Raw genomic sequence first — 26,917 nt, forward strand, 5'->3', positions numbered from 1 at the left:
AAAAATAAAGCATGGAAAAGCAGAACACGTTTCTGAAAAGGAGAATCCATTATCTGCAATTCCCTCATCTTTTAATTCCAGTGGAAAATTTAGAGCCCCTTTTACCTTTTAGCTTTAACTGTTGAGGCAAATTAATGAGTTAAATTCCAGTCACCACCCAGCCCCCACTTCCTGCCTTGCCAGAAACAAGGCTGGTCCAGAGAACAAATGAGGATTTGATCCTCATGCTAACTTTCCCCTTTGTGGTCAGCTAACAGTAATTATCATTTTAAAGTGCTCATTGTATCCCAGTTGCTATGCCAAGCTCTTTAGATAGGAGATTTCATTAAATTCTTACCACCTTATGAAATAGATGTTTTGATTTTACCTATTTCAATGAAGTTTGAGAACAGAAATTGAGTAGCTCCAGGACTTGAACCCAGGTTGATTAGACTCTAAACCTGCTTTCCACTCTTTATATTACAAATTTTTCTGGAATCAATGAATAATTCATCTTGCTCCGTTTTGGAATCCAATTTCAAGATTTCAGGACTCCATTTCAAGATGTCCTTAGGTAACATTCATCAGATGAAGACCACTAGGAACACATTTATAGTTAAAGTTTGGTTTATTTACCTTTGCTTCAAGAGAAAAGCATAAGGCTTCTCCCGGGCCCTGGAATGTCTGGGCAACAGAGACTTGGGAGGGGCTTACCTCAGGGTTTGAGCCTGTTCCTGAAGGATTCTGAAGAGGTACTGGGAGATGTGTGGATCAGCTCCGAACTGGTGATGTCATGAAGCAGGGGCGGTTTAGCAACGGAAGTTTCTCTGTAATTTTTGTTCAGGAGGCAATAAGAACAAAGCAGAACAACAGATATCACTGGTTTAAAAAAAGAAAAAAAAAAAAAAAAAAAGGCAAAAATCTCCAAAGGACAGGGGCTGTGTAGCCAGGGGAGAGACATTGTTTACATGGCCTTGGCCTTCTATTGGAAACATTTTGAAGTTCTGTTAGGAATATTCTACTCCGATTACCTGTTTCCTTGGAAACTACAATTTAAAAACCTCTTATCTGAAGCTCTTGGTTGGAAATTGAGGCTGTTTCCCTGTGTTAACATAACCCACAGGGCTCAGATCTTCTCAGTAAAAATGAGACATTCCATTCTCACTGATAGTTCAAATAGCAATGTTTTTCATAAGTATGACAGCATTTCTCAAACAGAAACGTAATGCAAGCCACACACTCAATTTAAAATTTTCTAATAGCCACATGAAAAAAGAAACAGGTAAAATTAATTTTAGTAATAGATTCTAATTCAATATATCAATAATTTATCCAGAATATTTCAACACAGATTATAAAGAAATATAAGATATATATATATTTCTTTTTTGTACCATGTTTCCCAAATTCAGTATAGCAGATCTCAAATTAGACTTTCCATTTTCATTGGAAAGCTTAGCCTGTATTTAAAAATCATAAAATTTACAATTGAAAAGTATACCCAGGTTGTTACAAACATACCTAAAATCTTTCCAATAACTGAACCATGTACGAGTTTGTAAATTTAAATTACTTGAGATTAAATAAAATTATAAATATAGTCCTTGGTCACCCTAGTTACATTTCAGGTGCTCAATAGCCACATGTGGCTGGTGGCAGCCACTTTGGACAGCTCAAGTGTATGATTTCAGAGGGCTAGTTTTTCATTACCAAGCCCTTGGCAGTAACTAACAAAAGCATATTTTATAGGTTCATAATTATCCTTAGTTCTTTTTTCTCCTGTTAGTAGAGCCCACTTTTAGTCAATCAATTTGAACAATGGTAATCTGAGTGAGGTAGAAGGGCCCACAGTGATCACTGAAATCAGCTCTTCCCTGAAACCAGATGCCATTACAAGTAAGATACACTTCAGGTTCCTTGGGACAAAAATAATTAGAAGTGCCCCGAATCAGCATTGAAGAGTTTTACCAGACTGTGGGCAGCCCTCCTACCTACTTCAGTCTGTTCCGATAGAGCCTCGGAGATCAGGCATGTTTGTAGCTCATGATGACTTAACGGGGGAAAAGTAGACCCACATTCAAGTTCAGCTCTGTCTTTGGCTAATTATGAATCACATTATCATTTTAATCAGCATGTTTTCTGAGGTGTACCCTGATATTTGCTTCAATATGGCATGAACATCTTTAATTCCCGGAATATAAGAAGCCAAAGGGAAACATTGATGTGGTCATTTGAGAGGCAGACTGGCATCCTAGAAAAGAGTATAAATATTGAAGTCAGACGTGTGGATTCAAATCTGTAGTCAAGTAGTCAAGGCATGAAGAAGTGCTATCTCTTTAAGATGGACCTGCAGTGTGGCTTTAGAGTGGGGAGCTAGAGTTAAAAAGCAGCTAGCAGCAGTCCTGCTGGGCCTGCAATGCTCTGTTTCTTAGGTCAGGATTAGGTTAATATGCATTTGATTTATCCTGAAGAAGTTTTGTGTAAAGTTACATTTTATTTATTTTATTCTTTATTATATAAATTTATTTTTTATTGGTGTTCAATTTGCCAACATATAGAATAACACCCAGTGCTCATCCCATCAAGTGCCCCCCTCAGTGCCCATCACCCAGTCACCCCCACCCTCCGCCCACCTCCCTTTCTACCACCCCTCGTTCGTTTCCCAGTTAGGAGTCTCTCATGTTCTGTCTCCATCTCTGATATTTCCCACTCATTTTTTCTCCTTTCCCCTTTATTCCCTTTCACTATTTTTTATATTCCCCAAATGAATGAGACCATATAATGTTTGTCCTTCTCCGACTGACTTATTTCACTCAGCATAATACCCTCCAGTTCCATCCACATCGAAGCAAATGGTGGGTATTTGTAGTTTCTAATGGCTGAGGAATATTCCATTGTATACATAAACCACATCTTCTTTATCCATTCATCTTCCGATGGACACTGAGGCTCCTTCCACAGTTTGGCTATTTTAGATAATATGTCTGCATGCCAGCAATAGGCTCAAAATGCAAGCCTAAGGATTATTACGGTCACACAAACATTCTGACATCATTTCATGTCCCCATTTAAACTATAAGAAAATGTCATCAAATGGTCAATACAAATGCTCTTTGTAGGGTGCCTGGGTGGCTCCAACAGTTAAGTGACTAACTCTTGGTTTCTCCGCAGGTCATGATCTTAGAGTCATGAGATCGACTGAGGCTCTGCACCAGGTTTGGAGCTTGCTTAAGATTCTCTCTCTCTCTCACTCTCCCCCATCCACCCCCTTTTTCCTCCCAACAGGCCCCCACTCTCACTCCTGCTCTCTCCTAAAAAAAAAAAAAAAAACCTCTTTGCATGCTCATTGAAATGTATTAGCTTGCAGCACTCTACTATTTTACTGAGCAATTTTATTGACTGTAAAACTTGAATATTTTATTTGTACATAATTTTATGATTACAAAACAATTTAAGTTCAGTGTAGAAATATTAGGGAAAAAAGTAATCAAAATAGAAAATGAGAATTACCTATTATTGCACTCTCTAGATCTAATAATTATTAGAATTCTGACATTTCCTTTTCTTATTTAAAGGTTTTATTTTATTTATTCATGAGACACAGAGAGAGAGAGAGGTAGAGACATAGGCGGAGGGAAAAGTAGGCTCCCTTCAGGTAGCCCGATATGGGACCCAATCTCGGGACACCAGGATCATGCCCTGAGCGTGAAGTCAGTTGGTTAACCGCTGAGCCACCCAGGCATCCCTGACATTTCCTTCGAATATTTTTCCTTTGTCCACTCTCTCTGTGTGATCTGGGGCAGATTACTTCAAGGCACATTACTCACCCATCTGTATCTGTTTCCTAACCCCAACTACCTCCTAAGGATATTGGGAGGATTAAATGGGTAAAGCACTTTCAAAACAGTGCCTGCCACATAGCAAGAACTTATTAACTATTAGCAATCATTATAATTAAATGTAGATATTTTACTTTCCAAAACTGGATTAAAACTATATTGTTTTGGATTCTGCTTTTTAAAAAACTTTTCAATATTTTGACAATACTTTCTCATCTCATTTTTTTTTTTAAAGGCCTCATTGATATGGTCATTGCTCCATGTAGCATCAGAATCCTCTTCTTGGGAAAATGGTTTTGAGATTTTTATGGAAGACAGTTCACCAGTATCTAATTGAGACAGTACTCATTGAAAAAAAAAAAAAAAGGTTTATTATAAAATATAAAAGAGCTACAACTAGGGGTCCCTGGGTGGCTCAGTCGATTGAGCATCTAACTCTTGATCTCAGTTCAGATGTTGATCTCGGGGTCGTGAGTTCAGGCCTGATGTTGGGGTCTGTGCTGGGTATGGGGACTACTTAAATAAAACACAATAAAATAAAATATGAAAGAGCTACTATGACTTAAAAGACTGAAAATAATGCAATGTTCAGAGGCTACTAGTGTACATTAAAATCTCACTAATTTTAGTTTAGTCATTAATAAGCCTTCATAAAGCAGTTGCTGGTTAGTTGATTAAGTGATCATTTAGCTTAAAAAGTTGATTTGTGCTGAATGGGATCACCATAGTTCCTCTGTGTTTGATAAAAGGTGTTTGTTTACAAATTCACCACTGGAAGAACTATTTGAGGGCTAGAACTGTTTCGTACTCATTTATGTTATCCCCAACGCTTAAACATAGTACCTAGTACTTAGGACTCAATGAACATTGAATTAAATTCTACAAAAAGACTTAAATGTTAGATAACCACTTATCTAAATTTGATGGCTTCTATAACCGATTTTTTAAAGGTAATACTACAAATTAATACTACAATTTGGTTAATTGTAGATTATTGAGCTCCTCCCCACTATCCTCTTCATTAGAAGGTAGAGGAGGGACAATAAAATATGCTCCAAATTGAGAAGTTACTTTGAGACAGAGAAATGATGCAAACTATTCCATACAGTTTAGAAAGTTTCATCCAGGATAATTTACAGACAAAGGGGTTATCCAGCGGACAAATGATCCAGGCCATCACTCAGCTATTCACTGCCTAGTCCTGACTTTAATCCCCAGCCTTTATAGAGCAGGGAGCATGATGGTGAGGTCACAGGTTAGTTATAAAAGTGGCACCATTTGTGCACCAGTCCTGTCTAATAGTTATCTAAAGTGTACCTTTTGTGCACCAGTTTAGGGAAGATCAGAACAATGCTTCTGGCATTGCAGTCAGAGCTGACGTTAACCTTCAGGGGCCTGGAACACATGGTCCTGAGCAAAGTCATTTCAGGGCATGAACAGGTAGAGGGCCAAAAACGTAGTCAGAGTTGTCAGCAGTGCTACACCACCATTCTTTACATTGGATTAATACCCTTCAGAGTATTAAACAATGGCTGTGCACTGGACACGTGGGGGGCTCAGTGGTTGAGAGTCTGCCTTTGGCTCAGGGCATGATCCCAGGGTCCCGGGATTGAGACCCACATCGGGCTTCCTCCATGGAGCCCGCTTCTCCCTCTGCCTGTATCTCTGCCTCTCTCTCTCTCTCTCTCTCTCTGTGTGTGTGTGTCTCTTATGAATAAATAAAAAATCTTTTTTAAAAAATGGCTATGCAATTGGAATAGAGGAGCAAATGTCCCATTTTCCAAACTACATCCATACATTGAAATTTTATCATCCCCAAGCCTCCAAATAACCTCCAAATGTCTAAAATTTACAGTCACTGTGATCTTAAAATTGACATTGAGAGGCCAGCCTGGGTGGCTCAGCAGTTTAGCGGTGCCTTGAGTCCAGGGCCTGATCCTGGAGACTGGGGATCGAGTCCCACATCGGGCTCCCTGCATGGAACCTGCTTTTCCCTCTGCCTGTGTCTCTGCCTCTCTCTCTCTCTCTCTCTCTCTGTGTGTGTGTGTGTCTCATAAATGAATAAAATCTTAAAAAAAAAAAAAGATTGACATTGTGAGAATAATTTAACACATTTGTAATTGCAAAGTCACAGTGTCTTGCTATAGACATTTTGAAGAAAAGAGGAAAGAAACAAGTCTTCTCTAGCTCCTCAGTAATATGGCTATTATAATTTTGCTATATTCTTGTTCACTTTTTCAACTGTGAACAAGCGTTGTACATTTCATTTAACACTAACACTGTTATATGCATTTTCCTATGCTGTTATTTGGCTTTATGTTTTTAGTGATTGCATAATATAATTACACTGTTTACCAAACCATTCCTCCAGCGTTGACATTTAAATTGCTTCCAGTTTTTCATTTTCTGGAAACCAGTGAACATCTTTAAGCATATGATTTTATGATAAATCATCAGATATGGCATTTTGGGGTCAAAAGGCTCTGACGTTTTTATGGCTCTCAGCACATATACTGCCCAAGCATTTTCTAAGAGGATTATATTAATTTACAGTGTCATCAGCTATGTAAAAATAATCCATCATCTACACACCTGAATTCATTGTTATAAATATGATTTTGGCATAATTTCCCTGCCATGGAAAAGAAAATCACTAATTAACACATTCTTTCTTCTGCATAAGTATATTCATTTACCTAAAATACATAATGGAATTTTGATATATTTTTAAGTGACACCATGACCTCTTTTCCATAGCCTTTTTCCTGACAGTTTTTTTATTTTCAGTTTCTACAATTACAAAAACTGCTAATTCATTAATTTTTAATACTGAGATATCATTCTGACTTTATTTATTTATTTTTTCATTCTGACTTTAGGTCATCATTATTTGAGATAGAATGTATCATAAATGTTGCACACTTAACGTTTATAGAAAGGACAATAATTTTGCAAACTTGTACTTTTTAACTTAAAAATATTTCTTCTACTGGAAAGACAGTGTCCCTCTGATGGTAAAACTCTCAACTGAAAGAACTGTGCTATCATTGCCAATTTCATTATGTAGTTTAACCTAAAAATGCTTAAATATAACACAGATAAATAAAATTTCATAGAAATCCAACAACTCCTTTTGTTCTAGATATTCTATTTCCTTTTATCCCTGTCTCATTTGTTGAAACTACCAGCATGATCTATGAATTTGTTAAAAGGTACAATTACCTCCAGACAATCACTCTTTAAAAACATGTTTCTGGGATGCCTGGGTAGCTCAGTCAGTTAAGCAATTGACTCTTGATTTTGGTTCAGGTCATGATCTCAGGGTCATAAGATCGAGCCCCATGTTGGGCTCCATGCTCACCAGACAGTCTGCTCGAGATTCTCTCTCTCTTCCTCTCCCTCTGCCTCTCCCTCTCTCACTCTCTCTCAAAATAAATAAATAAGTTTTGAAAAAAAGAAAGTAAGAAAACATATATCTCCCAAAGATCCTATGTCAGAACATAATTAGTAATTTTGGGAAAATAGTGTAGATAGACTATGTTATTTATAAACATCATTTTCTTTCTTGCCTGCTTTTTTCCTTTTGCCAATTAAAAATACTTTCACAACAATAGCAAGTTTTATCTATCCAGAGCTTTACAGTTTTCAGAACATTTTCACATGTATTATTTCCATTTCACCTTTACCACAACTCTATCAAGTATGTATGTGGATAGGCGTTATCACTCCCATGGTTTGTATATGGGAAAACAAAGGTTCAGAACCATGAAGGTTCAGATATCATTTGCCCAAAGATAAACATCTCATATACCTTATCACAGGAAATTATGGGGCTTCCTCCAGGGGTGTCTACATTTGCTGATAATTTCAGGAGTAACATACCACTTTGATATTAAAACAAATTCTATATAGACTTCACATTTTATGGGGAAAAAATGCATCAATGTGATTTTTTAAGGAAAACCATGAGAGTTTGACTAACTTTAGAAAGTGATAGACCACTCTGGAGATACCGCCACTTCTTTACTTTAGAGCTGTGCAGGGGAAAACACTTGAGAAATCCAGCTGAGACCATAGACATGAAACAGAGGTGAACTGTCCCACCGATATCTGCCCAAATTCCTGAACTGTTGAACTAAAAGCAAGTAAAATGGATATTGTTTTGTACTACAAACATTAGGATAATCTGTTACATGGCAAAAGATAACTGGTACAATCCCCTTTGTATATTTACAGTCATGATACTTGTATCTCTCTCTCTCTCTCTCTCTCTCTTTTTTTTTTTTTTGGATCAATCTTATTAGCATTTTATCTATTTTAGTTTTTATAAAGAATTAAGTTTTAATGGTGTTGTTTTTTTTAAGAGTCTTGATTTTCTTATTATATCTTTGCTTTCTATTTTATTGCTTTCTTTTCTTCGTTCATTATTTCTATTTTCTTCTTCTTTAACTTTTTTTAGTGATCTCTACACCCAATGTAGGCCTTGAACTCACAACCCTGAGATCAAGAGTTGCATGCTCTTCAGACTGAGTTAGTTAGGTGCCCCTTTTTCTTTCTATTTTCTTTGGCTTTATTGTTTTTGTTCTAATTTCTTAAGAGGAACACATAATAATTTTTGAGATTATTTTCTTTTCTAACTTAAGTATTTAAGGCTCAAAATTTCCCTCAAATAATCCATTTTGTTTTCTCCCATAAGTTTTTATTGCATTTTTTAAATTGCATTTTTTGAATTACCATTTAGTTTTAGGCATTTCAAAATTTCCCTCATAAGTTCTTCTTAAACCAACAGTTTTTAACAGGAATTTCTTTTTTAAAAAATATTTTATTTATTTATTCATAGAGACACAGAGAGAGACAGAGGCAGAGACACAGGCGGAGGGAGAAGCAGGCTCTATGCAGGAAGCCCAATGTGGGACTTGATCCGGAGACTCCAGGATCGCACCCTGGGCTGAAGGCAGGCGCTAAACTGCTGAGCCACCCAGGGATCCCCCTTAACAGGAATTTCTTAATTTATATTTTTTCCTCTTATGTCTAACTTTATTGGATATCTATTCATTGAAGTTTGTTTAAGTTTTTTTCATGGTCTACTATGTGATCATTTGTAGCTATTCCATGTGTGGTTGAGAAAGATGTATTCTCTCATTGTTCTTCATTTGGTTAAGTTTGTGAATTGTTTCGATCAGGGCTTCTATATATCCTTGTTAATATTTTGTCTGTTTGGCCTATCATTAATGAGAGAGGTGTGTTGAATCACTCAATCATAAGGTGGATTTATCCGTTTTTTTCTGTAGTTCTATAAATTTTTGCTTCATCCATTGTGAGTCTATTTTATCAGGTGTATACCTGTTTTAAATTACTCCATCTAGGGCAGCCCTGGTGGCCCAGTGATTTAGCGCTGCCTTCAGCCTGGGGTGTGATCCTGGAGACCCAGGATTGAGATCCACGTAGAGTTCCCTGCACAGAGCCTGCTTCTCCCTTTGCTTCTGCCTGTGTCTGTGCCTCTCTCTGTGTCTCTCATGAATCAATAAATAAAAATCTTAAAAAAAAAATTATTCCATCTTGGTAAATAGTACCTTTTATCATGGCACTGTGACCCTCTCCATCCCTAACAATGTATCAGCTTTATTTTTGGTTAGAATTTGTCTGACATAATATATACCATTCCTTTATTTTTAATTCTCTATCTGTGTGCTTTGGGCACATGTCTTATGAATGGTACATATCTGGACCTTTAAAATCCAATATATCTTCTGCCTAGTGAGTTTATTCCATTTATCCTTATTGTATTTATTGATATATTTATAAATTGTTCTATCATCTTAATCTGTAATTTCAATTTATCTCATATTTTATTTCCTACTTTTAAAAAAGTACTATAGGGCAGCCTGGGGGGCTCAGCGATTTAGTGCTGCCTTCAGCCCAGGGCGTGATCCTGGAGACCCAGGATCGAGTCCCACGTCGGGCTCCCTGCATGGAGCCTACTCCTCCCTTTGCCTGTGTCTCTGCCTCAATCTCTCTCTCTCTGTCTCTCATAAATAAATAAATAAATAAATAAATAAATAAATAAATAAATAAAATAAAATAAAAATACTATAAAAGCCCCTTATTAGATGAGAATTTTAGTACGTTCTCTTATCCCTTGTTTTCTCTTTACTCTCATCTTCCATATCTTGATCATCTAGAAACTTTCATGCTAGGTTATTGTAAATATATGTTCTCTTTCCTTTGGTTTTAGCAGTTTTTAGACAGGAACAAATACTACTAATGTATTTGTTCATTTTCAAAAATCTATTTTTATATTTCTTTCTGTATCTCCTGGAGATCTTAGTTACCGCTATATAGGAGCAGGCACAGTTTGTCCCAAGAGAATGGTAGCAAAGAAATGAAAACCAAACTTCTAAAATTTCCTGTTTTAATCTCCACTGCCTCCTGCCTCAAGCTATATCCATTTTCCCATAAACACCAGTCCCGAACAGCCACATTGCCCCTTTTTCCTTGGTATTTGGTGTTCACTAGATAACTTGGCATTCTCCTCCCTACCCCCCGACCCCCCAGTAGCTCCTTTGAAGTTGATCTTGGAAGAGGGAGCCAACAATTTTACATTGTCAGCATTTTGGTAGGAAACAGAATTGGAACTAATTTTTCTATTTAATCTTCCCAATATTCCTAAGAGGTAGATAAGGAAATGGAGGGATCCCTGGGTGGCGCAGCGGTTTGGCGCCTGCCTTTGGCCCAGGGCGCGATCCTGGAGACCCGGGATCGAATCCCACGTTGGGCTCCTGGTGCATGGAGCCTGCTTCTCCCTCTGCCTGTGTCTCTGCCTCTCTCTCTCTCTGTGTGACTATCATAAAAAAAAAAAAAAAAAAAAAAAAAAGGAAATGGAGAGACAGAGAAATTGCCCAATGTGAAACTGCAATTAAAAAAAAAAAAAGATTTATTTACTTGAGAAACAGAGAGAATGTGTGCCTGCATGTGTGAACAAGTTGTGGGGGGGGGGGGGGGGACATAGGGAGGAGAGAGAGTCTTAAGTAGACTCTGTGCTGAGCCCAGAGCTTGACACAGGGCTTGATCTCAAATCCCCGAGATCACAACCTAAGCTGAAACCAAGTCAGATGCTTAACCAACTGCACCACCCAGGTGGCCCTAAAGCTGCAGTTAGAAACCCTATCTATTTGACTCCAAAGCCCATGTGCTTTTCCATTCTCAAATCAACATTGAAACAAGCTGTATTTTCAGCCAGGAAGATGAAAATACCTAGGTTTGAGTTCTGGCCTTGCTACTTAATTAGCTGTGGAATCTAATGCAAATCATTAATCTTCAAAGTCCTTTCCCTTCACTAAAAACTTATTTCTTACTTATATCCTCTACCTGTGTTTCAGTAATTCTCAGTGAAGATTTAATTCATTCCAGTATGATTTCTGCTACCATTGTTCAACTGAAATTATTCTCACCAAAGTTGCCAATCTCATCCTTGTTGCTAAATGGATTGAACATGCAATGTTGTGTCCTTCCCAAATACTATACTTTGTTTTATATTTCTTAATGCATTAAAATACTATAGTTTTGGGCAGCCCTGGTGGCTTAGGGGTTTGGTGCCGTCTTTGGCCTGGGGCCTGATCCTGGGGACCTGGGATCAGGTCCCACGTCGGGTTCCTTGCATGGAGCCTGCTTCTCCTTCTGCCTGTGTCTCTGCCTCTCTCTCCTTCTGTGTCTCTCATGAATAAAGAAATGAAATCTTAAAAAAAAAAAAAATACTATAGTTTTAGTTAACTCAGAAAATCACCTGAAAGTTTGCAGAGAGAACTTCCTCACAAATGGCCATACTTACAGATTTCATTTAAATGTGGTGTTGGACCAGTGAGACAAGTGAGAAAAGATTAGAGAAATCACAGACAAATTAATTTGAGACGGATCACATAAGATCCTAAAGATAAGAGCTAATGTTGAATTAGCTTGCATTTCTTGAAGAAAACATGGGAGAATAACTTCCTGACCCTGTGGTAGGCAAGAATTTCTTAAAGAAACAAAACACTAAAGACAGAAGAAAAAATTGATAAATTAGATTCCATCAAACTTGTAACTTTCTACTCACCAATGATGCTATAAATGAAAAGAAAAGGCAACCACCAGAGCCAAGTTTTCTTAAAAAAAAAAAAAAAGATTTTATTTATTTATTTGAGAAAGAAAAAAGAAAGAGCACAAGCAAAGGTACAGAGGGAGAAGCAGACTCCCCGACTGAGCAGGGAACCCAACACAGGGCTTGATCTGATCTCAGGACCCTGAGATCATGACCTGAGCTGAAGGCAGACAACCGACTGAGCCACCCAGGTGCCCCAGAGCCCAGTTTTCTGTTCTTGGTGTGAGAGGTTACACATAAGCAAAGAGAGGAAGATAGGATGATCTCTGTGATAGTGAATTACAATTGGAGACATCAGCGTGAACTCATGATTAATTTAATATAGGTATAGGTGGTTATGTATGGAAATATTTATAGATATGTATATGTATAACTTAGTACAGAAACAGGTATATTTCTTCACTCTGTCAGCTGAAAGACTCTCTAGTAGCAAGGAACACACCTCGTATCCAGATCTTGGTTTCTAGCACCATTCTCCAAAAAAAAGGAACCAGGGCTCCTTGGAGAAATGGCTGGTCCTAGTAGTGGGGCAGTGAAAAAACAAGGTAAGCCCAGAGCATCTTGTAGTGACAGAAAGTAAGGAAGTACTAAAATAAATAAACAAAACAAGCAAAAAAAAAAAAAATAACAAAAAGATCCCTCAATCATGAAGATATGTTACAGTGACAGAGAAACAAACTGAAAAAGCTACCAATGGCCAAAGTTGAAACAATTTGACCAACAAAATAAAATAGTATTACAGTATGACCCAAAGTATAAAATAAATACCCATGGGGTGCCTGGGTGGCAGAGTCCGTTAAGCATTTGACTCTTGGTTTCAGCTAAGGTCATGATCTCAGGGTCGTGAGATCCAGCCCTATGTTGGGCTCTGTATTGGGCATGGAGCCTGCTTTAAGATTCTCTCTCCCTCTCCCTTTGCCCCTCCCACTCGTGCTCTCTTTCTCTCTCTTTCAAATAAATAAATATGTATCTAAAGTAAATATCCATGAGTCCTCATATAAATGAAAAATAAATGATAGAGAAGAGACAAATCTCCCATGCACACCATTCCAAATAGCTTATGTTCATAGTGTTTGTCTTTAAGAAGATAGAACACAACTTCCCACTTTTTTTTAAACATTGATTTTATTTATTTTTTATTTATTTTATTTTATTTTTTTATTTTTTAAATATTTTTTATTTTTTTAAATAATCTATTTATTAATGAGAGACACAGAGAGAGGCAGAGAGAGAAGCAATCTCCACGCAGGAAGCCCAATGCGGGACTCGATCCCGGATCTCCAGGATCACGCCCTGGGCTAAAGGCAGGCACTAAGGCACTGAGCCACCCAGGCACCCAAACTTCCCACTTCTTAATTGTAGGCTGTCCATAATTATTTCCTTCCAAAGGGAATAGTCTGGAAAGGGGGAAAATTAGTAACTTTATAGCAGAGAATCCTGACAAACACTACCTCAACCAAATAGTCAAACTTAACATTAACAGTGAAAAGTCATGTTGATATTATGTTCCCTTGATGTGATATAATAGAATGACTCTTCATCTCTATGGTCTTCCTCCCCAAAACCCATAACCCCAGTATAATTATGGGGAAAATATCAGACAAATTCCAATTGAGGGACATTCTAGAAAATATGTCTGAGGAGTACTCTTCAAAATTGTCAAATTTACAAAAACAAGGAAAGATCTGAGAAACTGTAACGGGGCCATGTAATGGATGTGGGGCTTATGGGAACTCAACTATTTTCATAATTTTTCTGTTAATCTTAAATCACCCTAAAAGTTTATGATTTTTTAAAAGTCAACCAGCCTGGAAAAATATATTCAAAATACATATATATGACAAAGTACCTGTACCCAGAAGAGATAGAACTAATACAAATGAATTCTTAAAAGACAACCAAATTTAAAAAGATAGCCTCCAATTTTAAAAACAGCAAAAGACTTGAGACATTTCACAAGATGTAAAAAGAGTTGATAAGTACATGAAAATATGCTCATCATCACTAGACATTGGGGAACTACAAATTTAAAATTCAGTACCATTTCACACCCACTGGAGGTGTTGTTTCAAGATTTCTTTTCCTTTAGTGCTCATGGTTCTTTGTTACTTCCAAGAATGAAGCGATAGACCAAATGAAGAATGGTGGGTTGCAAAGCAAAGTTTACTGAATGATAATACAAAGCTCCCCAAGAGGGAGTTTACCTGAGAGGGTTGCCCTGGGAGTTTCTAAATCTAGAGGTTTTTATGAGAATGTTGGTGGGCTGTTTTAATCCGATTAACTCTCCATGCACCTGTCACCCAATCAGGTTTCTGTCCATGTGCTCATCTACCTATTAGGTAATTGTTCACGTGGGAAAGGGTGGAGGGCTCCTTCCAGGGAGATGTAAAATCTTTTTAAGGGTAGTTTCCTCTTGGAGGGGGTGCTTTGTTCCTGCCTGCCTTTTTTCCACTATCCTCCATTAGAGAGGTTAAAATTACAGCTTGACTCCAAATGTTAGCAAGCATGTGGAACAACTGGGACTTTTTATACATTACTAGTGGGAGTGTAAAATGGTCCAACCGTTTTTGGAAAACTACTTGTCAATTTCTTATAAAATTAGGCTTACTGGGGTGCCTGGGAGCTCAGTCATTAAGCAACTGCCTTCAGCTAAGGTCATGATCCAGAGTCCTGGGATCAAGCCTGCAACCGCCTCCTTGCTGATTGGGGAGCCTGCCTCTCCCCCTCCACTGCTTGTGCTGTCTCTGTCTCTCTCAAAACAAATAAAATCTTAAAAAAAAAAAAATTAAGCTTACCTACAACGACCCAAAAATTCCATACCTATATTTCCCCCAAGAGAAATAAAACATGCCCACATAAAGACTTGTACAAGAATGTTTATAGCAACTTTATTAATAACTAAAAACTGGGACAATCTAAACGTCCATCAGGAGGTGAATGGATAAGCAAAGTACAGTTGATCCTTGAACTACCAGGGGGTTAGGGGTACCAACTCCCTAACAGCAGAAAATACAAGTACAACTTTTGACTCTCAAATCTTTACTAATTGCCTATTGTTGATAGGAATCCTTACCAATAACAAAAACAGCTGATTAACATATTTCGGTAGGTATTACATATTGCATTCTTACAAGAAAGTAAGCTTGAGAAAATGTTATTACAAAAATCATAAAGAGATAATACATTTAACCGTACCGTATTAAAAAAAAAACCCTACATTATTATCCGACCCACCCAGTTCAAACCCAGTTGTTAAAGGCTGTTATTTACAAGGGAATTCTTCTTGATAATAAAAACAACTAACCGTTGATTCACACAATAGGGATGAATCTTGAAAATAGGAGAGAAAGAAGGCCGATGTGAAAAGAATACCTACCATCTTTGTTTTCGTGATATAGAAATTAGAGTGGCTGTCTAAGCGGTGGAAGATTGGAAGGGGCTTGAGGGAACTCTTGGGTCCTGGTTACACATCTGTTTACATTTAGCAAAACTCATCACATCCATACTAAAAAAAACGAAACAAAACAAAACAAACAAACAAACAAAAAACACAAAAAAAACCCCTGTTTTTCACTATATTTAAATTTTACTTCAACTAAAAATCCGAAGGGGGAAAAATACTGGCGGGGAGCCGGAGTGCCTCAGTCGTTAAGCACCCAGTTTTTTTTTTTTTTTAATTTTATTTGTATTTATTTATGATAGGCACACAGTGAGAGAGAGAGAGAAGCAGAGACACAGGCAGAGGGAGAAGCAGGCTCCATGCACCGGGAGCCCGATGTGGGATTCGATCCCGAGTCTCCAGGATCGCGCCCTGGGCCAAAGGCAGGCGCCAAACCGCTGCGCCACCCAGGGATCCCAAGCACCCAGTTCTTGATCTCATTGAGTTAAAGCCCCAAGGTGGGCAACCCCCTGGGCGTGGAGCCTACTTCAAAACAAAACTAAACAAAAACTGGCACCCTTGAAAAGTTGACACTAAACAATGTAAGGAGAAATTTGATGTGTTTAGTCCTTCCTTTGACAACACTGAGGCAAACAGTCCAATAAACTCTCTGATTTTTGTTAGTAAACAGAGACATCAATAAGCTCTGCAGGGATCCCTGGGTGGCGCAGCGGTTTGGCGCCTGCCTTTGGCCCGGGGCGCGATCCTGGAGACACGGGATCGAATCCCATGTCGGGCTCCCGGTGCTTCTCCCTATGCCTGTGTCTCTGCCTCTCTCCCTCTCTCTCTCTCTTTGTGACTATCATAAATAAATAAAAATTAAAAAAAAAAAAAAAAAAAAAGCTCTGCAAACTCCCAGCTCCCTCTCCTCCAAATCCAGGGTCCTGAAAGCAGCGGTGACGGATCAGGCACGGCGCGGACTCCTACGCCAGTTACGCAGGCCCATCACGCACGCCCACTCCGAGGAACAGCCATTGCTCCGCCCCTCGTCAATTGCAGACACGCCCATTCATTCCACTCACACCGTCCTGTGAACCGTCCGCTCACCTTTCAATCAATTCAAATATCGCAAGGAGCAAACCAATCGCAAGCCTCCTCTACGGGAAGAGGCGGGCATTTCCCCGGAAATGCTGGTTAAAACCCCTCCAATCAGAGGCTTTGTGCGGGATGTTTGAATTTTGCGGCGCTCTGGCTTGTAGGTGTGCCTGCTTCTGCGGCGGCAGCGGGCCTTCAGACCCAGAGGGTTTCTTTATTTTTAGTTCCGTTGAGGTTTTACTCCAAAAGCTGCCTCAGGTAGGTGGGTCCTGGGGAGCTGGCCCGCTTCTTTGTAGAAGGTCTGGAAGGGTCGGAGGATGGGGGCGGTGGGCTGGACGCAGCTCCGGGGAGCCTCCTCTAGGACCGGGCTACCGGTCCTTCCCGTGGTTGGTGACGCAGCCCTCCACAGGAGCAAAGGTTTGTTGCCCCGACCTGTGTAGCGGTCAGCATTTCGCCACCGGGGCGTAATTAATCTTTGGGGCGGGACAGTATTTAGTAGGTACTGCGAAGTATTGTTGCTCCCGACATTGAATTCCAGCAGCTCTTCTCAGATCCCGTGACAACTGAAAACACCCCAGTTGAGAACTCGGCAAGCAAGACTAAGGCATTTCTATAGATTTTCAAGCTGGGAGAAAGTCCAGTAAGCCAAAGAAGAGTTTAGATGCATGCGAAAAGCCATGCTGCCTGGCTTGGGATGCCAGTTTCACCACCTTTTAGCTGTGCTAACGGGAGCAGTTAATTTACCGCATCTGTATAGGGGTGGTAATACTATCTTTTAGGGTTTAGGTGATTATTAAATATTCCTTTATTGTTAGTTCTCTTTCTCCCTCTCCTTTTCTCTGCTGTATGTCATGTGTATGCTGTATTTTAAAAGAACTAATACGTTTTATTTTTCTTTAATATTTAGCAAATTAATAGATGGAGGGAGGGGCACCTGGGTGGCTCAGTGGTTGAGCGTCTGCCTTTGGCTCCGGTTGTGATCGGTTGTGATCTCGGGGTTCTGGGTTAGAGACCCGCATCCGGCTCCGTAAGGGGAGCCCGTTTCTCCCTCTGCCTATATCTGCCTCTCTCTGTGTGTCTCTCATAAATAAATAAAATCGTAAAAAAAAAAACCCAAAAAAACAAAAAAAAAAACCTTGGCGGGAGGTGACAAATCAAGTAGTAGAGGAGGATTCTTGATGAAAAGCACAGTCCTTGGGTGTCTGCTGGCTCAATCCATAGAATATGGCACTCTTAATTTCCTGGTGGCTAAGTGGAGGCCCAGGTGTAGATTTTACTTAAAAACAAAACAAAACACCGTCCTTTGTCACTTCCCCTGGCCTCTTGAAGGAGAATCTTATAGACATCCAGAGCATATGGATTCTCATTTTTTAGACTGTTGATTGCTTTAAATCATCTAACATGTTAATTCATTGCATTTCTTGTGCAGATTTTCCTTTTATTTGGAGTTGTCTAGCAGACTTTCTTAGTTATTCCTGTTGAAGAGTGTAGTGTATTTATAATTTTTTAAGCTTCCTAATGCCTCTTGTTTATATTCTAGACCATAGTTTCCTGGGTTTCACTTCATCTGTCAAGCAGGTACCTATTTAGAACTCCAAAATGTGTTTTATCTTTTGATAATCTCCTTCTCTCTCTTCAGTGTCACATACTTATTCCTTTTTAAATTTTATTTTAATGTTTTTGTTTTCAAAGTCTCTAGGTTAGGACAGGAGTTGAATTGAAATCTTAATATTTTTTTTGAAATCTTAATTTTTTAAATAATAAAAATCCATGGAAGTTGGTCTCTCTTTTCTCTGATAGGATGTCTTCACATTTTGTCAGTCGGCACAGAAAGGACTTAAGTGTCAACATGATTAGAACTAAAATTGCTCATAGGAAATCACTATCTCAAAAAGAAAGCAGATATAAGGAATATGAACGAAATAGACACTTTGGTTTGAAAGATGTCAACATTCCAACCTTGGAAAGTAAAATTCTTCTTGAATTAGATGAGACATCTCAAAATCTTGTTCCAGAAAAGGCCAAAGTCAAGCCAAGTAAGTAAAGATCTATTGTGACTTCAAATGCTTTGAAGAGTGAATAAAATTTGGTTTAGTACCTGAGGTTAAAAATCCCTGAACAGAAGCATGGAGTTTTGAAACATCATTCCAGGTAATTTGGTATTTTCTACACAACTAAATACTATTTGTTTAAGGTAAAGGCTGTGCAAGTTCCTGGCTAAGCTAAAGCCATTCATCTATGGAGTATTATAACACTGTATTACCTATATTGCCTAATAGGAATCCTAAAGTTCTTACTCTTGGAGCTTAGTAAGGTAACTATTGACAAGAGAAATTGATAAGGGACATTAAAAATAGAACTCATTGAAAAATCCATGAAATAAGGATGTCTTATGGGAATATTTCTTAGAAGAGCAAAGAATTTGCCCAAAAGAATTTGGAGTCATTAGGAAGGAAAAAACCAATTAAAGGACAAAGGAATGATCTCGGGAAAAGATAAAAATAATGAAAGTAGAGTGTCTTAGAAGGCAAGGGATGCTACAGACCAAAAGGAAGAGAACTGGGAAATGACTTTCACATTTTGTCAGGAGTCATTGGACTCCTTTTTAGTTGCATTTATACAGCAGGCACTAGGAGCTGGATTGCAGTGAAATAAAGCAAGGATAGATGCTGAGTAAATGACAGATAGTCTTTTTAGAAGTTTTCTAGAGAATGAAATGGGATGCTAAGTTGTTTAACTGTTCACTGCTTCATTTTTATGATATCCAGGACCATTGTAATATGTGGCACTTAGAAGACACTCTACATATTCAAGTTTAATAGATTCTGTAAAAGAGTGTTGGGCTAAAAGATTTCTTCTGGATTTATCATGTTTGTGATTCTAAAGGAAAGTGAGAGAAAAGAATTGGATACAAGTGTTGCAGGGTTTTGTTTTTGTTTTTGAGATGAAGTGATCCATGCATGTTTGAGGGTCAGAGGAAATGGACTGGTAGTCAAAAAGGGAGAAACTAAAAAACAACATCTCTTACTTGTTGGGAGGAAATGAAAACGGGGTCATAGACTGGTAGAGGATGGCTTCCCAGACATTTTTTGTCTGGGAAGCAGTGATGTTCTGACTTCAAGTCCTCTCCTGCCTCTACTCTTGCCCATTCAAATGCTCCATTCCTTGACCAAAAATCTCAAGTCAAAGTCTAACCTTGTCAGTACTATTAAAATATCTGATTTATTTTCCATTTGCAAAGGACTAGGGGTGGGAGTGAGCCTGGCATGTTCCAGAGAAAGCAAGTAGGCAAGCATGGCTAGAGAAGAATGAATAAGGGGTATCTCCCATGGCTAGAGAAGAATGAATAAGGGGTATCTCCCATCCCTGTGGAGCCCTGAAGGTACATGATACTCTCAGGTATTCTGGCTTTTACTGAGTGAAATGAGAAGCCAATAAGGGATTAGTGGGTGTTTATGTAAATCTGATTTTTGTTTTTAGAAGCATTACTTTGGCTGCTGTGTTAAGAATAGATTGTAGGGTGGCAAGCATGGCCTCAGGAAAACCAAATAGGAGACTATTGCAATAATTTAGTTGGTAGTTGATGGCTGATCAAAGTGGTAGCATTAAAGATAAGTGGTTACATCCTGGATATACTTAAATAATTGAACCAATAGGATTTTCTAATGGATTGGATGTGGGGTTGATAAAGAAGAGTCAGGATGATTCCAAGGTTTTTGGCTTAAGCACCTGAAAGTAGGGAGTGGCCATTTACTAAAAAAGACCCAGGGAGGAACAGTTTGGGGGGCATGATAAGATTAAGAGTTCAGTTTGGGACATGTTCGATTTGAGAAACCTATAAGACATGTAAGTAGAGATGATGATAAGGTAGTTGGATATAAAAGATGAGTTCAGGCTAGAAGTCTGAGCTGAGAGATAAATTTAGGAATTGTCAGCTAATAGATGGTGTTGGAGGATACTAGACTAGATGTGATTATCCAGAGTTTTGGTGTGGAACAAGGAGAGAAGAGGGGTAAGCACTCCAAAATTTAGAGGGTGAAGACCCTGAGGAGAAACTAGCAAAGAACTAAGGAGCAGTACAAACTAAACCAGGAGGACAGCAAGAAGATTGTGGTATTCTGGAAACCAAGTGAAGCAAGCATATCAAGGAGGAGAGACTAACTGTATCAATGCTGCTTGTTAAGTCAAGCAATAGTAGAAGTGAGAATTTGAACTTTACCACTGTGAAGGTCATTAATCTTGATGGGTAGTTTTGATGGAGTGAAAGCCAAATTGGAAATGGGTTCAGAGAATCAGGAGATAGTCTTGCCCCAAAAGTTGAACTTGAGTCTAATCAAAACCTTAGATATAATTTCCAGTTTATAGAAAACATGAAGGCTAGAAGAATGAGTTAAAAAAAACAAAACAAGAAAGCAGACAAATACAGTGCAGGGCATTCTGTAGAACAACTAACTAGCTTTTTTTTTTTTTTTTTTTTTTTTTAATTTAAATAGGACCATGGCATGAGAAGTAGGGTGCCAATTGTGTCACCAATGAATATAAGTGTGACAATGTTGATGTTTCTGGAAGGGCCTGGTTGGTCAGAGGTCTCTCTTTGGCTGGTTGTGTTTGGTCATGAGCAAATCTCTCTGTTTGCTCCAGTGTGGTGTGTAAATGTTATTTTTTATGTGTGTCATGACACGAGAAAGATTGAAATACTGGCATGGATGTGATCACCAGAGGATAAAAAGCCTAAGAAATGAGAAGCCAGAGCATTAGAGAGGTCATCAAGATTTGTACAATGATAGTGATGGAGACAGTGACAGTGAGCTAGGAGCTAAAGCCTTAAAAGAACAAGAGGAAACCTGGAGGGCCTATAGATGACAAACTGGGGTACTGGATAATGTGACCCGATGACATGAAATGTAAAGGCGGGATCTTTTAGTGAGAGGAGGAAATCACTGGGAAGCAACAATGAGGACATCTCCCCCTTTTGGATCCAGTGATAGGGCCAGTGTGGGAGAAAAAAAAACAGTCAATCATGTGAGAGGACAGCTGGGGAAACTGTCTTCAGGGAGAGCCAGGTTTCAGTTAGATCAAGAGATGAAGGGAACATTTAGAGAAGAAAAACAGAGGTTTTGTCGGTTAACCATTTCAGCATCTGTGCTTTTGCTTGTTCTGTTCTCTGGCTTATTTTTTAAAAAACAACTTTATTGAGGTGTAATTTACATGGCATAAAAAAATCTACCCATTTTAAGTGCATACTTTTTTAGTAAATGTACTTAGTTGGGGCATCATCTTCCTAAATTATTTTTGACCCTTACCCAGTGGGCCAACATAGATTCATTCTTTGGAACCTTTTTCAGATACTCTCTTTTCTGAGAAGCCTTTCCTGATCTTCCCAGACAGAGGTTTATTCTGATTCTCTATTGTGTGCATTCTCCAATTTGTTTCATGCTAAACCAGACTGAAAGTGTTCATTTCTCCAGGATGCTGTGAGCCCTTCGAGGGCAGAAATTCTCATACTTATTCATACTGCCTAAGCATGTCTTGCACATAGACCCTTGTATTTCCCAAGCCAGGTAAAACAAAGTATGTAGATGGAAACCTAAGTCGAACTAAAGAAACTGATAAGTAGCCCAAATATGGATGGGGATATTCGTTAACCTAAAACTTGGTGACTTAACACAATAAACATTTATTATTTCGCACAACTGTTGTGGGTCAGAAGTTTGGGTTCAGCTTAAGTGGGTGGTTCTGGAGTTTGCAGCCAGGATGTCTTCCAGGGACACATCTGCAGGCTTGAGTGAGACTGATGATCTGCTTCCAAGATGACTCACTGACATGACTGGCAAGCTGATGCTGGCTTTTGGCAGGAGGCCTTAGAATTTATCATGTAAACACCTCCGTAGGGCCACTAGAGTCCCCTTGAGATTCTACAAGGCCACTGGCTTCCTCCAGAGCAAGTGATCCAAGAGGGGCAAGGCAAACTCTTTCGTGTCTTTAATGACCGAGTCTCGGGAGCCACACTCCATCATTTCACAGTACTTTGTTGCTTATCCAGGTCAGCCCTATTCAGGGTAGGAAGAGATGACACACATATCATTACCAGGAGGTGAGAAGCCTTGGGGTCAGCTTGGAGGTTGGTTATCCTACAAGTTCATTAATTCAAAAGTAAGATAATACATGCCTAGTGTGTTGCAAGCAGTTAATAAATATTTGAAAAGACAAAGGCAAAAGAAATAAAAATTTTAAAAGAATAGGGGTTGAAATAGCTTGTGACTGGAGTGCTAAGGAATTAAAAGCATTTCTCAATAGCAGTTGAAGTTAGAAATTAGACTTTTGCCTAACTTTTTTCTGAAATGTTTTATACACTGTGGGTTTTTTCTGCCTAGGGTCAAAGAAAACCATTCTAGGTGATCAACGAAAGCAAATGCTCCAAAAATACAAAGAAGAAAAGCAACTTCAGAAATTGAAAGAGCAGAGAGAGAAAGCTAAGCGAGGAGTATTTAAAGTGGGTCTTTATAGACCTGATATGCCTTGTTTTCTGTTATCAAACCAGAGCACTGTGAAAGCTGAGCCAAAAAAGGTAATTTTACTATCCTAATTTGGTATCAAGGGGTAGTTCGTTTTAACTGGAATTTTCTTTAAGAGGTTAAATAACTAGAATGACCATTTCCCTGTAATCTCTATATTCATTTAACTACTTGGTAGGAGGTGGGAATGACATAATAGCAGCTCAGAAGATGAAAATCAGATCTCTTGATGTACTTTATAGGTTTTTGAGATAGGAAAAACAGTGGGCAGAAGTCAGGTTCCTGGTTGAATGAGGAGGACTGGCCTGAGTGCCTAGAGCACTGAAACAGGATGAAATGAGGAACGATCGAAAAATATTTTGGTCACTGAGTCAAAGAGAATGAAGTTTGAACGGGGGCAGTGGGATTTGTAAATTAGGTAGTCACTGGTGATTATTTTAAAGATATGTATAAAAGATCTTAGACTGTATACTCATTCCTGATTTAAATATGAATTGAGTAATACAAAGGCCTATTGAATACTGCACATTTTAGAGTAGGGAGAGATTATTTATGTTTGGAGGAATATCAAAGAAGACCTTTTGGAAGGGGTTAGATTTTCGAGATATACAGGTTACCAATCATTGGTCTAAACTATAGACAACTATTTAAAAATGTTAAAAATATATGTGGGTGATGGGCACTGGTTCTTACATGTTGGCAAATTGAATTTAAATAAAAAAAATACGTAGTGAGAAACAAATGAACAAAGGAAAAAAAGCGAGACAAACCGAGAAACAGACTATTATCTCTAGAGAACAAACTGATGGTTACCCAAGGGGGGGTCAGTAGGGGTAGGTGAAATAAGTGATGGGGATTAATGAATACACTTGTGATGAGTACTGGGTGATGTATGTAATTGTTGAATCACTGTATTATACACCTGAAACTAATATAACACTATATGTTAACTATGCTGGAATTAAGAATAATATAAATATTATATGTATGTATGTATATGTATGTATGTATATGTATGTATAGGGGGAACAAGAGACCCATCATGGTGTTAAATAATAAAATTCACTAATTGTTTTTTTATTTTATTTAGATAGCCATTGTTGAATTCTGCTCATCCTGCAGTCTAGAGAAAAGACTAATTTCTTTAGGATTAGATTTTCATGGAGATTTGGAGAAGAAAATGCCTTCTCCTTTAGGGGAGAAATCTGATTATGCTTCTAAGAAATTTTACAGAATTGATAAATATCTTATCATTTTTTAATCAGTGTCATGCTAGATTTTTGCCACATTTTGTGATCAGGTCTCCATTTTCTCATTGACAGTGGAGAAATGCATAATCATGAGACTTGAAGGCAAACTGTCAAAGCTTGGAGAGTAAGCTATACAGTATTTTTTCATTAAACTGAAAACAGAAGATCCTAATCTATACCCCCCCCCCTTTTTTTTTTTGAAATGAGATCTCTTACCAAGAGACCCTTTTTTTTTAAAATTTATTTTTAATTTTTAATTTTTATTTATTTATGATAGTCACAGAGAGAGAAAGAGAGAGGCAGAGACACAGGCAGAGGGAGAAGCAGGCTCCATGCACCGGGAGCCCGATGTGGTACTCGATCCCGGGTCTCTAGGATCGCGCCCTGGGCCAAAGGCAGGCGCCAAACCGCTGCGCCACCCAGGGATCCCCCAAGAGACCCTTTTTTAATTTATTCAGAGGCAGAGAGAGAGGCAGGCAGAAAGGCAGAGACGCAGGCAGAAGGAGAAGCAGGCTCCATGCAGGGAGCCCGATGTGGGACTTGATCCCGGGTCTCCAGGATCACACCCCAGGCTGCAGGCGGCGCTAAACCACTGCACCACCGGGGCTCCCCTCTATACTCCTTTTGAATATGTCCAGCTGTCATATTAATGGTGATTCAAATACCTGGAAAATATGGTTTGAAATTTCTTCCTTCACCTCATTGAGAAATGTTTTGAAGCTACTAATGTAAATGTAATTTAAGTTAAGCCAGAACCAGAAAACAAGAATTCAAGTTGGCAAGTATCTTTTTGCCATAAATGATTAAGGATAAAATATAACTTTAAAATGAGAACTTTGGGCAGCCCAGGTGGTTCAGCGGTTTAGCGCCGCCTTCAGTCCAGGGCTAGATCCTGGGGACCCGGGATCGAGTCCCACATTGGGCTCCCTGCATGGAGCCTGCTTCTCCCTCTGCCTGTGTCTCTGCCTCTCTCTCTCTCTCTCTCTGTCTCTCATGAATAAATAAATAAAATCTTTAAAAAAGGGGGGGGGGGTTTATTTCAGAAAAAGACATGAAATTAAACTTTTGTCAATTCATTTTTTGTAACTTTATTTTCTTTGACTGTTTTAAGGCTGTTTCATCTTTTGTACGGATTACAAGGTCAAAGGCCAAAGACCAAATGGAGCATACTAAGGTATAGTTAATAGTAGATAATTGTTACTGAGATGACAAACTGTACTTTTTTCCTAGGGTAAATTCATTTTTAATCTAATACCAGCTTTAAGCATAGTGATTAATTTGCTAGAGTTAATAGTACCAGAATCAGTATTATTGGTATGCTGACATAAAACCATCTTGGCTAGATACTAAGGAAATATTCACCTAAAATACATCCCTTATGAGATGTATGCCAAACTTTGTGTCATACTCTTGTTTACTGGGCTTCTGCTATGCTTTCTGTGTCATCACAAAATGTAGATAAGGATATAAAGCACACAGGGTGGGTGTTGTAAATTTATGGGTCTTCAAAATACCCCATATGATTAAAATTATTAGGAAGATTACTAAAATAAAGTGATGTGAGCTAGGAGGAAAATAGTATCCCTCTTCATCAGGTGAGGGAGCTGAATTTCACGTATTCAATAAAGTTTATGTCCCTACCATGTTTCTCTCTAGGGTATAGTAGTGAACAAAATAAAATTCCTTGTTTTCATTGAGTTTATATATCAAATAGGCAATAAAAAATTAAGTATATAATATGTTAGATGGTCGTAAGTATTATAGGGGAGGAAAAAAAAGAGTGAAGGGAGAAGGGGAGTAGTGGAGTAAGTGTTAGGTGGAATTTTGATTGGGGTTGTCAAACAGAGCCTTGCTGAGATGGTGGCATCTTGAGTGAAGTGAGTGAACTACTAAAAAGAGCTTTCTATCCAGGAAAAGAGGTCTCTAGACATAATTCAAAGGTCTGGAAGTAAAAACATGCTTCGTATGTGTAAGGATTCTCAAATTATGGTCACCTATTTTTAAGAGCTTAGGTTATCAGCATTTTCTAAAGTCTAGGATTCTAAAGCAGCTTAAGGCAGTTTATATAACGGAAAACTTCTTTCTTCATCTCATTTTATTTGGAGAAGTAGATTTTTTGCCAGGTCATTTACAATAGTCAGATTTCAGATGAGGGGTCAATTTATAGATAAAAATGTAGAATTTGAGTGCTTGCTTTGGCAGCATATATATTAAAATTGGAATGATACAGAGAAGATTAGCATGGCCCCTACACAAGGATACCATGCAGAGTCATGAAGTGTTCCACATCCTCCTTGCCCTCTATCCCTGCCTCAGCTTTGTGTTGTGTTTGTGGTTCTATTGCCCCTCTTTTATCCGTTGCTATTTTTGTGATGTCTCCCCACCTCCCATCTCCACCTTTTCTAAGTGGCTCCTTGGGGAAGGGATCTGCTCATTCCTTCTCTCCCTCTCACTCCACCACAGCTTGGAAGAAAGTAGGGGTGGCAGAAATATGGTAGTGGGAGTCTTTGTACCTTGAATGAATAAAATGACTTGAAAACTGCTCCCCCGAGTGGCGATTTGATGCAGTATGCAATTAAATCACATACCACCTAATCTTTTATATAGATTAGTAATGGAAGTGATGTTCGAGCAATCCAACCTGGTCAAAGACAAACTTCTGAAAGAAAAGTGTTGGACAAAGAGGAAAAAGGTAGGAATTTAGCCATTATTATAAAGTATAT

General features: G+C 38.5%; 1 protein-coding gene and 1 non-coding gene across 3 annotated transcripts in view; both read left to right on the forward strand.

The window, feature by feature from the left end:
* Window positions 1-16,563: 16,563 nt before the first annotated feature.
* Window positions 16,564-26,917, forward strand: part of DLGAP5 (DLG associated protein 5) — a 39,823-nt gene continuing 29,469 nt past the window's right edge. For both annotated transcript variants that reach the window (XM_041759285.1, XM_041759286.1), the window contains exons 1-5: window positions 16,564-16,687; window positions 18,230-18,465; window positions 22,804-22,997; window positions 25,306-25,368; window positions 26,802-26,886. In XM_041759285.1, the coding sequence (XP_041615219.1) occupies window positions 18,231-18,465; window positions 22,804-22,997; window positions 25,306-25,368; window positions 26,802-26,886 (577 nt within the window). In that variant the 5' untranslated portion in view covers window positions 16,564-16,687; window position 18,230. The remainder of the gene's footprint in view (window positions 16,688-18,229; window positions 18,466-22,803; window positions 22,998-25,305; window positions 25,369-26,801; window positions 26,887-26,917) is intronic.
* LOC121493982 lies at window positions 26,381-26,487 on the forward strand. The gene has a single exon (XR_005988631.1). It is a non-coding gene; the product is annotated as a U6 spliceosomal RNA (small nuclear RNA).

Source organism: Vulpes lagopus, chromosome 6 (assembly GCF_018345385.1).
Source record: "Vulpes lagopus strain Blue_001 chromosome 6, ASM1834538v1, whole genome shotgun sequence".
Classification (NCBI taxonomy): domain Eukaryota; kingdom Metazoa; phylum Chordata; class Mammalia; order Carnivora; family Canidae; genus Vulpes; species Vulpes lagopus.